Here is a 15,079-nt window from a genome sequence, read left to right on the forward strand (position 1 = left end):
TGAGCAGAGTGCCTGGCACTAGTTAACTTTCAATACATATAGATATTCATCTATTGACATTAGCCGCAGAACCTTAAAACAGGTCATTAATTCCCTGAATCTTACCTGTTCTGCTAAATCCTCTAAGATACTGTGAATCTAGGGATTTAATGTGTGTGAAATGACTTTGTCAACAGTATAGCACTGCCAAAATGTAAGATAATGGAATTGCCAGTATGTAATAATAGAGGTCCTGTGGACTCCAAAACACAGAATTAAGTGATGACTTTGTGTACAAAGTGATCCACAGCATTTATGTCAGTGAGGAAGCCATTTGCTCTCAGCAAAATATATCAACAAGGGCCATCCTATAACCTGTTGCCTTTTATACTTAAAGGTAATGCACCAGCCTTCTCCCTCTGACCTTTTTCTCCAGGATTCTGTAGAAATTTACAAAACCCATCCCTACCTCCTTCTTTATCCTCTCTTGGGCTAAGTGTAATAACATAATGGGACATCTATCTAAGTCATGAGAAGCAGTATGCAGCCATGATGCAAGGGATGCTCCTTGAACTTCACACAATCACCACATGACCTTTGACCTCACAGCTCACCCATCTGATAGGTCGACCCCTCTACCCCAGCAGTCAGGGCTCTGGGGAGTGTCCGCCACCTGGAATTCATGTGCAGTTTCAGCGAGGCTGGGTCTTAGGCCCAAGTATTGATATTGGGAGTTAGGAGAGGGTAAGTATTCACTCTTCCCTGAATAAGAGAACATTTCAACCTTACCTCCTCAGCCAGATGAAAGGAACTGAGTTTATTTCTTTTATGAGCAGTATTCCAAGCTCTATGAACAGTGTTGTTGAAGACATATCTAATTTAATTTCATGTGTAGGATTTACGAAGAAATCAAAAGAGAATAGCTGAATTGAATGCCACTATAAGAAAATTAGAAGACAGGAATACCTTGCTTGGAGATGAACGAAATGAATTGGTGAGTTCTCATTGAGAATTTATCTTTCTGTTAAGTGTTGTGTTATAGGTAAAAGTAAATATTGATGTAATAGAAATATAATGTAATAAAGAAAAGCACACAAATAATAATAAAGTTAAAATTCAATAAATACACCCGAAATGATACAGCCAAATAACCACCACCCAGGTGAACAAATGGGGGGTTGCTGATACCTTTCAACCTCCCTTCATCACCAGCCTTCTAAAGTTACCCAGTATACTGCGTTCTATCTCTATATGTGTTTATTGATAGTTTTTAATGTATATTAAATAGAATCATACTCTCGTGTTAGGCATTTTTGCTCAGCATTCCATTTACAAGAGTCATCCACTGTGTTACATGCAAAATTCATTCATTTTCATACCCTGTACAGTATTCACTTACATACCACAATAGATTTATTCTATTGTTAATGGACTTTTTATGTTGTTTCATAGCAGTTTCAAGCTGCTTATGGTGCTGCTACTTATCTTCAGTGAAATAAAAAGTGTCCTTTTTTTTTTTTTTTTTTTTTTTTTTTGGTGGGACTATAAGGAGTAGAATTACAGGTCATAGAGAATGTATATCCTCAGCTCCAATAGTTTTTACTGAACAGCTTCCCTCTGTTATTACAGCAATTTGCATTCCCATTCCCACCAATAATGTCTGAGAGTTTCTGTTTCTCCACATCCTTTCCAACATGCAAAGTTAATTGTTCATTTTAGGTATATTTTTGGGTTTGAAATATATATATTTTTTACTTATACGAGTAGTTCTTTTATTTTAGTTAGATGAATTAAATAAATTTCTAATAATAGTCACTTAAAGTGTTAGTGTTTCTAAGAAACCAGGAGTATATTTTATGGATGGTGTGTGTGTGTGTGTCAGAGAGAGAGAGAGAGAGAGAGAGAGAGAGAGAATGAGGTGGGAAGGGAAAAATGAGAGCTTTCAGGGAAAAAAGTAGAATTATGGCTTTCTAACATAATAAAGAAATTTTTTTTTTCAAAAGACAAAGTGAAACTAAAGGATTCTGTTTCCCTCCACCCCACACTCCTCACTATTCATCTCTGAGGCAGGGAGGAGGAGGCGCGTTGAAAAGGAAGCAGCCACCTGGGAGGGTGAAGGACAACTTTACCTGACACGCCCCCATACCCCCCACCCCCCACCCCCACCAAGCTGCAGTCACAGAAAATTGGTTTGATTAAAGGTTTGTGGTTATAAAGTCTCCACCTTAAATTGTAATAGCCTGAGAATGAGGGGTCTTTGAGATCTGTGTTTCTATCCTAACCCAAATGAAATGTCAAATCAGATCCCACACACAGTGGAATATAAGAGGCCTGATAAAGAAAGCTGGTGCTACATTTTACTAATATCAGGCAATGGGGTTTATTTAATATAGGGCCATTATATATCTGTAGCTGTGTTTTATTTGTAGATGTCTATATTTATGCTTACATGAAATATATTCTTACTTTTTTATTTTCCTTCTTAATAGGAAGGAAAGGTCAAGGAACTTTTGAAATACCTATTGGCCTTTTGGGTGTCCTGTGGGATTTTCCTTTTATCTTTTGACCATTTGCTATTGTGCTGCCTTTAAGTTCTTATAAATATTTAGAATTCTTTTACATTATTTTTGGACATCTATATTTGACATATCCTGTTCTGTGGCTTACAGTTTACATTCTAAGTACATGTATTTTTGGTTCATGTTTTTTTAAATGTTGTATTATATTGCTATTTAGTGCAAAATCTTTTGTAATAGTGTGTAATTTCTTCTTTGACCACCTTAGCAGTAGGTGGCTTACTTTCCAAGCTTTTGGAGATTTTTGAGTTATCTCTTTTATTGATTTCAACCCTAATTCTACTATAGTCAAAGTACACGCTTTGTATTATTCAATTTCTTGAAGATTTGTGAATTTGTTTTATGACTCCAGCATATGGTAAACTTTTTAATGTCCGTGTCCATATGAAAAGAAGGTACACCTCTGCAATTGTTAGATGCAGTTTGAATCAATTTTATTAATTCTCTTGTGTAAAAACTTCTGTATCTTTATTAATTGATACTGTGTTTGCTTGTTCTCCAAACAGATTTCAGTTCTCAACAATCCATTTCTCTTCTTAGTTCTGTCAATTTTGCTTCATATATATTTGAAGTTATATTACTAGGTATAAGTAAATTAAAATTTATAATAGGTTTTGGTGTATTGTCCTTCCTATCATTATAAAATATTTTTCTTATCACTAAAATACTTCTTGACTTAAAGTCTTTGATAGTAATAGAACTATCTCAGATTTTTTCTTTAAGTAGTTCATGGAAAAAATATGATACCCTAATTATGCATATACATGTAAATATGTATCTTTTATTTTCAACTTTCATTGTATTTAAGGTATAACTTTTAAAAAGAACATTTTCTGGGCTCTGTGGGTCTGTAGATATACAGAAAAGTTACAGATACTTTCTTTTGTTTGAGTTTATCTGCATTTTCTACAAGTGTATGTACTATGTAAACAAGTACAGAAAACCTCATTGCTCTTTAGAAAAGAAACACAATTTTAAATAGTGAACCTATTTATTAATGGGAGCTTTGATGAAGGGTAAGCAAGGTATAGTCACAAATGGAGGTGTGTAATTGTATTCCCACAAGTTTATAGCTATATAAAAGAGGGCAAAACAATAAAACTCAAGAGGAAAAATAGATTAGTGAACCTAGTAGAATAATTTATGTCTTTATATGTACTCAGTATCTAATATTAATGCTTCAGACACTATAGCTCAAAATGGAAGATTAAATGAGAATTTTTTTTATAAAAAAATAAATCCAGGGGCCTCCCCGGTGGCGCAGCAGTTGAGCGCCAGGTTGCGAAGCTGCCCGCAGCCTCTGCAGTGCCAGTTCGATCCCCGGTTGCTCCCCGGCCACCGGAGGAGGGTCCCACATGGCGCGCAGACCTCTCCTGTCGCCCTCTGCTCCCCTTAGCAGTGTGCTTAGGTCCTTCTGCCTGGTCTGCTCTCCCCTCTGGCTCTGGTGAATTCTCTCACCCTCCCGCACATCTGACTGTACCCAGTGCTTATATAAATAAATAAATAAAAGCAAATCTTTTAAAATAAATAAATGAATAAATAAATCCAATTTTGGTCTTTGATATAACAGGTGAGTTTTCAAGTGATGAGTAGGATAGAGTCAGAGAATACTATTTTAGAATTCTAAGGGAAGCTTTTTAAATATTCATAGGTAGCTAAGTCTCCTTTGCTAGTACTTCCTAAAATGTTAGACTCTCAAGAATAGGAGTGTGTACTTTATTTTTTTTTCAAGATTTATTTATTTATACAAGTCAGAAGCGTGGGAGGGTGAGAGAATTCACCAGAGCCAGAGCGGGGAGCAGAACAGGCAGACTGACAAAGTACACTGCTGAGGGGAGCAGAGGGCGCAGCAGGAGAGGTCTGTGCACCATGTGGGACCCTCGGCAGCGGCCAGGAATCGAACTGGTGCTGCAAAGGCTGCAGACAGCTTCACAGCCCAGCGCTCAACCGCTGCGTCACCAGGGAGGCCTAGGAGTGTGTATTTTAAACAGTCTTTTCAGATATTTTCGACACACCCTCCACTTTCCTTGCTTTGGCACCCTCCCCCAATATGTACTCATGTTCAGAATCATTTGCATGAAAAGAATGAGAACAGGAGGGGTCTCCCTGGTGGCTCAAGGGGTTATGACACAACCTATGAAACTATCCACAGCCATTGCAGCATGAGTTCGATCCCCACCCAGGGAGCTACCTACATGGTGCAGCAGACCTCTCCTGGCTCACCCTCTGCTCCCCTCAGCAGTATATTCAATCAGCCCACCTGTACTCTTCCCCACTCTGTCTCTGGTGAATCCTCTCACCCCCCCATACCTCCGCCCTGAACCCCATTTCTTGTATGCATAAATAAATACATCTTAAAAAAAAAAAAAGAATGAGAACTTGAACATGGAAATTCAATGGGAAGCTATGTGTGTCCATGACACAAAGGATGTTTCAAGTGACCATAAACCATGTCATCCAATTAAAGGGGAGAGTTTTCAGAATAAAAGAGGAAGGACTATTAGCAATCACCCCAGTGCAACCCTTATAAACTTAGATCAGTGGTTCTCAACTAGAGGGGGTCTGGGCAACACCTCACATGTTTTTGGGAGTGATGACAAGAAGGATATCACTGGTATCTGTTGATAGAGGCCAGGGATGTTGTTAAACATCCTCCTTTGTATGATACAGTCCCTCACCACTAAAGAATGCCTAGAGTACAGACGTTTCAAAACCCTGAATTAGACATTTTGGGCAAATCAGAGCAAGGTCACTCTTAATTATGGATGGTTTCACAATAGTACGCTATGCCTTTGAGGCTTGCTAAGAATTAGATTTTCTTAAACGTAAATATCAATACAGTTTCAAAAGTCTTTTTTTTCCCCTCAGTAAATTTTTTTTTTTTTAAATAACCATCCTTAATGAGTCAGGACACTTTTCCACCAATCACTTGTTTCTGTTCTCATATCCCTCCTAAAAACAAGAGACAAGTTCTGTCTTCTGTCTTTCCAGTTAAAACGTGTGCGGGAAACTGAAAAACAATGTAAACCTCTTCTGGAAAGGAACAAGTGCCTCGCCAAGAGAAATGATGAACTGATGGTGTCTTTGCAGCGCATGGAGGAGAAACTAAAAGCCGTTACCAAGGAAAATTCAGAAATGGTGTGTATCACATGCTCTGCGAAACTGCTGTTTCCTTTTCTCTATTACTCCCCCAACCTAACTTACTGTTCTTTCTAGTTTATTTTTAAAATATAAAGCTATTTATTAGAGTTTGGGTTTTCCCTTATGTAAGCAAGGGAACTTTAAGGAAGAAAGCAAGAGAAGGTTGCTGGCTCTGAATTTTCTGTGGTTTCTAAATTTGCAGAAACAGTAGGTGTGCTTCCAGGAATCTGCTCACTCTCCAAAAGCTCTGAAATAGGAAGCAAAGTTTCAGCATCGCGATGCAGCCACAACAACTTCCTTTCAAGAATTTTGATAGCATGCTCTTTAGAACTGCAGTGATCTTACATCTTCTAAGACTGTATGTAACAGATAAGGAATAGATGCCATCATTTGTGTTAGATTTGGATAAGTGATATTTTAGTGACCTCTTCACAGACCTAGAGTACAGAAGATGCTCTAGAGATCTTCAGAAAACCAATATCAACTTAGAGCAGATAAAATGAACTTGAGGATTTTAGTTGCCGTCTATGCATATTTAAGTTTATATATTTTTCAGTTTAGTTGGGGCCTCATAAAGTTTCTACAAATATTTTATCTTAAGCTCTAAAGTTTAGGAGTTTTAAAATATCCACTTTTCCTTTCTTCTTTTCCCATCCAGAGAGAAAAAATAACATCCCATCCACCCTTGAAAAAATTGAAATCTCTGAATGACCTTGACCAAGCCAATGAAGAACAAGAGACAGAGTTCCTAAAACTTCAGGTCATCGAGCAACAGAACATTATCGATGAGCTCACAAGGGTAGGTATTGACCAGTCTATAAACTAAGCATTTCCCAAGGACAAGTTGCCTGCAAATCACCATACTCTGGAATTATTTCATAATTTTGGATTAGCCCCAGAGGCCCAAGTTCCTATGTTCAATATGTAAATAGGTTCAAAAGATTCTACTCTGAAAATAGTTTGTATTAGTAAGCTGTTATAAACCTTTTCAACTATAGTCCATTTTTAACTAATTTGGCAAAACAAATAATAGCTGCAGTGCATTGCATGTTAAAAGAACTTTCAAACGTGTTGTTATATTGGTAGGTAGGATGTGTGAGTATATCATGTAATTGGCTTCCGGTGTCAAGATTTGAGACTCAGAGGTTAAATATTTTGCCTACAATAATAACTCCAATGACACCTCTCTAATTTCAGGACCAGTCTAAGGCCTAGAGAGCTGAGGAACTAGTGATGGGGGTTTTAAGTAATAGTCTCCAGAATAAGGTGGTCAAGACAAACAGGGAGGCCTGCCAGGCCTCCCTGATGGTGCAAGGGGCTAAGTCGCAGCACTGTGAAGCTATCAGCAGCCTCTGCTGCAGGAGTTCTATCCCCAGCCAGGGACCTGACCCACATGGCACAGCAGACCTCTCCTGTCTCACCTGCTGCACCCTCAGCAGTGTATTTCAGTGGATCTGCCTGTTCTGCTCCCCACTCTGTCTTTGGTGGATCCTTTCACCCCCCAGCTGCTCCCCAGCTCTTGTATACATAAATAAATGAATCTTTAAAAAAAAAAAAAACAAGGAAAAAAAGAAATTTACTTGACTTTGAGAATACTGATTTTAAACTAAAAATTTCTTTGGGATTTTGAGATATTTGTGCATATTGACCAGTTATGTAAGTGATGCTTTTTCCACCTACCTTTGAATTCATACAATAAGCACCTGAAATATTTGATGTATGGACAGCAAATTCCCAGAATTTCCATTCACAATAAGAGTGAATCAAGAAACTGATTGTCGGGCCTTCCTGGTGGCACAGCTGGTTGAGTGCAGCGCTGTGAAGTTGTCCACAGCCTCTGCAGTGCAGGTTCGATTCCTGGCTGGCCAGGGAGAGTCCCACGTGGTGCGGCAGACTCCTGTTTTGCCCTCTGCTCCCCTCAGCAGTGTATTTTGGTCTGTCTGCCGGTTCTGCTCCCTGCTCTATCTCTGGTGAATCCTCTTACCCTCCCGTGCCTCTGGCCTGTACCCAACTCTTGTATAAAAAGAAATCTTTAAAAAAAAAAGAAATTGTCATTTCTAGGTATTCCAATGGAAACCCCTCACCCACACAAAGTACTAGACTATTGTAACCAAGTAGAAACTTTGTTCCCACCTTCAGAGGCCACAGGTAAGAACAGGTATCCAAGATTAATCAAAGGATAGTTTTCTATGCCTTTCAAGTGATTAAATGAAAAGAATAAGGTTTTACTTTATTGTAAAATCATATCTTTCCAACACTTTATACTTTAAAAATAATTTCAAGTCCTGGGAAAACTGAAGGATGATCTTTGGAGAATATGAGTAATTCTTTTTAGAGCTATTTGATCTTTAAGGATAGATCTTTAAGGATTCTGATTAGGAACACAGTACCTCCTGATTGTGAGTCTGTAAGATCCACATAGCATATCAGGAAAGGTTATAGAATATCCTTACTTTAATTTATTTAAATGTCATACCAAAAAGTTGCCAAAGATACAAAACATAATATTATTTTAAACAAAAAAATGTAATACCTCAGGAGAAAAACAACTCTGTGCAAAAAAAAGAAAAAACCTATATAGAAAATATGTGACAACTCTAGGTCTGAAAAGTCTTCATCTGTTTTCCAGGACCGAGAAAAGCTCATCCGTAGGAGAAGGCATAGGAGGAGTTCCAAGCCAATTAAGGTAATGAGAAAGCTAGGTTATCAGAATTTTGCCAAAAACACAGCCAGGTGAGTAAAGCTTGCCAAGAAATCATCCTGCAAAGATGTGATAAATCACATGTTCCCGAAATGCCACAGCCCATGGGATTTATTTGCCAGAAGAAATTCTCATCTTTTGACATTTCTCAGAAGTCCAAAAAAGATTGTGTTGTGGATTCTAACTTGAAAGGGTTTGTTTTCATATGCCTTTGAGTAAAGAAGTGAGCAGGTTTGATGGCATAAGGGTAAGCTGACAAGTTGGAGAGTTGCACTCCAGGAACGTGGCCGATATATGTACACCCCACACACATGACTTAAGGCCTCCCATTGATAGCCACCCTACAATTGATTAGTTTGTTTCCATTATTCATTAGGAAAATACTATCGATAATGATACTTCCAATCCACCAATATCTGTATAGCCTTTTATTATCCATAAAGTCTTGTTACTTGGTTTATATGTTTGATTTTTATTTTTGCCAAGTATATCACTTGAGGAGTCTGTGTTTTCTGTGTGTCCTTTGCACACACAGCAGAGCTTCAGTCATGTGCCGGCTTTTCCGCAGTTAGTTGTATCAGTGAGTCTGTCCTTTCTCTCCATTAGAGGCCCGTTTTGGACCCATTTATTGGCTATGATGAGGATTCCATGGATTCAGAGACATCATCCATGGCCTCATTTAGAACGGACCGAACACCAGCGACTCCTGATGATGACTTGGATGAAGTAAGCTTTTCCACTTCTCTGTATTTTTGTTATATGCTTACGAAATCTTGCCTTTAAGGGAGACAAAAAAGTGCATTCCATGCTTTATCTCCTTTGAAAACAGCACAAAATAATCCCAATTGTTTAGAATAGTGACCAATTTTGAGACCATGCTTGAATTGAATACCTCTTAGAAAATAGCTTCACCTGTGTCATATAACTACTTTATTTTTATGTTTTGCTTCTTGCCCTCCTTGCCCCTTTAACTTCAGAGCCATCACCATGTTTATTGTCCACTGGTCATATAAGCTTTTTAGAAATTCTTAAGTAGAACTCTGTAATTGGAGGACTTCTTTCAAAATAAACATTACTTTCCCAAATTCTGCATCATGAGGGAAGGTGTTAACCTAAGAATAAACTGGAAGAACAAGCTTTCAGATATAACATCAGACAGTGTTTAGCAAAGTGTGTTCTGCAAGCCACCTTCACTGGAATCATCTTGGGGGTTCAACCACGTTGAAAATTGCCGGACTCTACCACAAGCACTCCTGACTCAGGATCTTGGAGCGAGAAGCTCTAGATCTGCATTTTTCACTAACTCCCTGGTGACTGCATCATGCTCTGAAGTTTGACACCTAAAGCTCTAAAACAATGCTTTCATAATTTTTCAGGGGAAGAAACTGGTGGATGTGAATGTATTGCAAAGAAGTGAGACTAAAGTTCTCAGCATCATTGCCTCGAATTTGGATCCAAAATCTGGGCATAAGTCCTCATTTGGGTCCAAAACTTTCTAAAATCCAAGCCTAAATGGATAGTAATCATAAATGTATGCATAAGTAAATGTTTTTATTATTAATAAATATGTAGGTATTTCTGCAATTTCCATCTTGAAAATTTTACTATGCATACTTTGAAATAAAGAATAAAATCACACTGAATCCAAAATCAGACCTTTAACTTCTCTTTAAAAAAAATGGACAATCACTTCTCAGCCTTTTGGCTAAGATCCAGTATAAAAAATGGACAAATGTTAATATTTCGTATTGAACACAAGAACTGAACATTGCACAATTTTATATATTTTTTTAACCTAAAGAGTTTAGCAGCTGAAGAATCGGAGCTGCGATTTCGGCAATTAACAAAAGAATACCAGGCCCTGCAAAGAGCCTATGCCCTCCTGCAGGAGCAAACCGGAGGCATCATTGATGCTGAAAGAGAAGCCAAGGTGAGTGCATCTCTGGGGAGAGGGATTTGAATCGGCTGCAGCAACCACAGCATGAAAGTGCCACAGGAGGAGCAATATCAGCAGGCTGGCCATCCTGCGCCCTTCTCTTCACTGTGGCTTCTGAACTCTCTTATCTTTCATGTCAACAAGCGATATCTTGGATCTAAAGAAGTTAGAACCTACCTTAGATGGATGCTTAGGTTCCTTTAAAGATAATTGAGCATAGAGTTTTTATCGTTGCTATTTGGAAATGTATTATTTTCAAAGCTAGACAATATTGAATTTTAATAACCCATTTTTTTAGGTATTTACTTGCGGGGAGGGAAATGTATTTGTCTTTCAAAAAGAATGGTTAGCTGGTTTGTTGTAGCAAGTCCACTGAGCAAGAACTTTCACTGACTATCTCATTTAGTCTTTGTGACAACTCTCTTAGGTCAATATTTTATAAAAGGGGAGTTTCAGGCTCAGAGGGGTTAGTTGAATTAATTGCATTAAATTGCCCAAGATCACAGAGAGTAAATTGAAAATTGGGATTCCAGTTCAAATCTTACTGGGTCACATGTTCTTTTCATTATGTCACAACTGCCCTACAAACTTGTTGTTTAAACGAGGAACATATAAACTCTAATTCCTAACGTACTGACTTCTTGCTATGTTCTAGTTATTGTAATGCACATCTTGCATACATTATGTCAAGTCATCATAAAACAACTGTATGTGTTAAAGTCTGTTATTATCTTTTTATAGAAGACGAGAGAATAACTTAGTAGGAGTTAAGTGTAACTTAAGTTAAAACCAGAATAGGTTGCTTAACAACTATAAACCAGAGACACACTTGAGGGGGAAGGGGCGGGGAGAGGAAGGTCTAGGGTCAAAATAAGGGGGGGGGTACAGTTGTATGGGGAATATAACCAAAATGAAAATGCATACATTATGCAAAAATCAAAAGTGATATAAGAATTATATAAAATAAAGTATTGAAAAAAAGAATAGGTTGCTTAATCAGATTAAAGTTACGATATGAACCTAGTCCTTTTAAGTTTGGAGTCATAACCGCCATGCCATAACTGTCTTATAGATTAATTTACATGGAACAAGAAGGAGTATGACTAGCCGGTGATCTGATTCTCCTTATTTCCATGGTCTGCTGTATGCTGAGGAGTGCTGCGAAAACTACTGTTAGTTGTTTTGTGGGAAAAGATAGATATTAGAGTTGTATAATTTTAAATGGCAGTACATATACATACATGTACTTGCATATGAATATACATATGTAAGTAAATGTGTTTTTTAAAACACTGTGATTTGGAATAGACAGGAAAGCAATCACTAGAAAGAATGTATATGTATGTCTTTAACATATGCCATAAGTCTGTAACCTTTGTGATTTTCATTATCAGTATCTACTAAACATTCTTATCCACATAGGTTTGGTTAATTAAACTAAAAACATATTCCTTGTTTTTATTTTTTATTTATTTATATTTTTGCACAGAAGAAATGGGGTATAGGCCAGAGGTATGGGGAATAAGAGGACTCACCAGAGACAGAGCGGGGAACAGAATAGGTGGATTGACTGAAATACACTGCTGAGGGGAGCAGCGGGCGAGACAGGAGAGGCCTGCTGTGCCATGTGGGTTGCTCCCTGGCCCGTGGTCGGATTCAGGCCATAATGAGACTTTACCCCTAGGCCACCAGGGAGGCTCCATATTCGTTGTTTTTATTTTTTTCCAAATGTGATGCTATAGAAGCTTGTTCTCTTCCTCTCCACTCACTCTCTGATCTAAATAAAGATCTAGCATTGCTATTATCTAAATAAAGATCTAGCATTGCAATTTAGCATTGCTCTGGTCACTGAAGTTGAAAAAACTATTCTCAGCAAAATAGTCTAAAACAAACAAAGAAGTTACAAAAAGAGTAGTAGAATAAATTCAAAGAAAGTAGAAATACATAAATACCAATGACAGCATCAGTGAAAGCAAAATATATAATCGTGTGAATACAAGAAAAAAAAAAGCATTGTACTTAACACCCATTCCAGGTTAAAGTAGATCTTAGCAAAATAAAGCTTGGATTTGGATCTTTTTTCTCCCCGTAAAGGTAACATTTAACAATCTCCTTGAAGAGAAAGGAAAGGGTACCTATCTTTATTAATTTTGTTCAACTTTATACTGTAGAAACTATCCAGATCACAGGACAAGGAAAACACATGCATAAGGACAGGGGGAAATTTTTTTTCATAGAAAATAGGATCATATATAGAGAATATACAAGAGAATCTATCACAAAAGCCAGCAAAATAGTGACAGTAGAGACACTGGGCTCACCTACTCCACATGCTTGAAATTAGATTGCAGTAGAACTAAGCCTAAAATGCCCTGAAGGAGAAGAGACAACCTCAGCACACGTTAGGAGCAACCGCCCAGGGAAAGTGGTGCAAAAGCAATACTCTGAAAGTTTTTCCCTACAACAACCCATAAAAACTGAAAATCAGGAGCCCGACCATACCACAATGCTAGAGCAAAAAAAACCCTGCGAGGAGTCTCAATCTAGCAGAATGCAGGGGAGTTCAAGCGAACAGTTATCAAAACGCTTACATAGCTCATAAAAGCTATCAGACTAAGTGGCAGTGAGCAAGGTTGCTCCCTACAAGATGAGCACCTCAACTGTTCTCACACGTAGACAGGCACATACACATACACACGTAAGACATGTGTGCATGCTTACATACACCTGGATTTAGGTGTAAGGCACAAAGTTGACTATGAAAGAATGGAAGGATCTTGGAGAGGCCAAATTAGTGAAGACTTTCCAGAAGGGGAACTGATTCAAATAAAGAAACAAGCAGAGAGTCACAAAACGTGTTTAGGAAACAGGGAGACCACCCGCGGGTAAGGAGTGGACTCTGTTGAGTAGTGGGGAAAGATCGTACCTACAGGGGGAGTTCTTGAAGCCCACGCAACCGCGTTTGAATTTGAACACGATGGTCAAGGGAACCACACAAAATTTTAAGCAAGTCCTTATTTCCTAAAATAGTTTTAAAAGATCCTTTTGTCATAGAAAATTCTTATTTCTTCTCACCTGTTAAGTTCTAGTCAAGGAAATGAGAGGAGGAAAAATAGTGAAATACCATTTTGCTTGTTGAGTTCTGGCATCTTTATTTCACCAGGCTCAAGAACAGCTCCAAGCAGAGGTGCTAAGGTATAAAGCCAAAATTGAAGACCTGGAAGCAACTCTGGCTCAGAAAGGGCAGGTAGGCATTTGATGGCTAGCACCGCGACAGAGGCAGACAATTCAGTCCGCCCTTCCTCTAGACCACCCTGCGCATGGGCCACATCCAGGACACGGCTTGGCTCGCCACAGTGACCTTTCTCAAACTGTGTCAGAATGTTCAACTCTATGTTTCTGTCCCTGGTGTTTTTCTGGCCAGAGTGTGAACCCAACTACAACAGCATAAGAGGTTGGGCAAGAGAGAGAATGCCAGAGGAAGAGGAGCCTGTACATAGCCTAGACTTGTCACAAACGGCTAAGACAAAGACCCTCCCTCCAGCTGCATTCTTTGCCTCTCTGCTACATTTATGGTTCTGCATTTTAATGTTTTCCATTCATATGTATCTGGCCTGTGTGCATTCTGACCCTTTTCACTTTTTGCCTGTGTGGTCACTTCTGAGTCCCCAGAAGGCTGGTCCTGGATTATTCAGACTGAAAAAGGTAGCGCTAGTGAGTGACAATGAGAAGCGGGTTAAATTTTCCTGGCAACTTTGGCACCAATGTCTTTGAATAAGGAGCTGGCGGGGCGGGTGTCACTTCCCAGTGGCTGGCAGGCAAACAAACCGGGTGAAAAGAAGACAGCTGTGGCCAAGTGGTGTGACGACACATGCTCTCTCGTGCCCCTCTGAAATGCTGACTGCGCGATATTCTTTGTTAAACAGGCTTCACACTGGGTAGAAGATAAACAACTTTTCATTAAGAGAAACCAGGAGCTTTTAGAAAAGGTATGTTGGGCACAACACCCTAGTGGGGCAGAGGAGAAAATGATAAGAGATCCAGGAGCAGCAGGGGGTCCTCTCAGGAGTGGCACAGGGGCTAGGGGAAGGGGAGGCTTTTTCAGCACCGCGCTCTCCTCTGCTGCGTGCTCAACTGCATCCTTGTCACCGCCATCACCATCAGTTAGTGGCACGTGTGCATGGCTCTGCGCTGGGCGTTGTGCCGACTGGAAAGGATGTGATCCCAAAACCTATGGCTATGTTGACCATATATATATGCTGTATATATATGCAGATATATATACGCACGTGTGTACACATCCTGCGTGGTTGCCCATCTGCAAAATACACACTTGAATAGACCTGTTATTTCGTGTAAGGAAGTGACAGAATATCTGACTGCCAGACCATGCTGCACCCCAGCATAGACTATGTTCTCACTTTGAATCTTTTTGTTAAGCTTGACTGTTTATATTTATACATCTCTATCTTTTTTAATGAAAGAACTTTGAAAAGATGCATCCAAAGCATAATACAGCACGCCCGGAGGTGGTTCAACAAATCAAGCTGCAAAAGTCCAGTGATTTATGAGCCCAAGAGAGAGAATTAATTTTGACTGTTTGAACTTAGGTTTTTGCTTTGAGATAGTTAAATACAACTGAGATCTTGTTAAGTGCAAAGGTGGCTTTCGCTTGATATTTAGCTCCCAAAAATCTAGTGGAGGGATTACAAAATTGTCTTATGTTGTTGTTGACAAAACCAGAAT

The 15,079-nt window shown here is 38.9% G+C and overlaps 1 protein-coding gene across 1 annotated transcript in view; it reads left to right on the top strand.

The window, feature by feature from the left end:
• The window catches only part of JAKMIP2 (janus kinase and microtubule interacting protein 2), a 168,934-nt gene that overhangs the window by 121,821 nt on the left and 32,034 nt on the right, over nt 1-15,079 (top strand). Inside the window, exons 5-12 of the mRNA XM_054694271.1 lie at nt 875-973; nt 5,547-5,693; nt 6,355-6,495; nt 8,326-8,382; nt 9,004-9,123; nt 10,199-10,327; nt 13,497-13,580; nt 14,260-14,322. Of these exons, the coding sequence (XP_054550246.1) occupies nt 875-973; nt 5,547-5,693; nt 6,355-6,495; nt 8,326-8,382; nt 9,004-9,123; nt 10,199-10,327; nt 13,497-13,580; nt 14,260-14,322 (840 nt within the window). The remainder of the gene's footprint in view (nt 1-874; nt 974-5,546; nt 5,694-6,354; nt 6,496-8,325; nt 8,383-9,003; nt 9,124-10,198; nt 10,328-13,496; nt 13,581-14,259; nt 14,323-15,079) is intronic.

This window comes from Talpa occidentalis, unplaced genomic scaffold (assembly GCF_014898055.3).
Source record: "Talpa occidentalis isolate TD23 unplaced genomic scaffold, MPIMG_talOcc4v2.1 talOcc4.13, whole genome shotgun sequence".
NCBI lineage: Eukaryota > Metazoa > Chordata > Mammalia > Eulipotyphla > Talpidae > Talpa > Talpa occidentalis.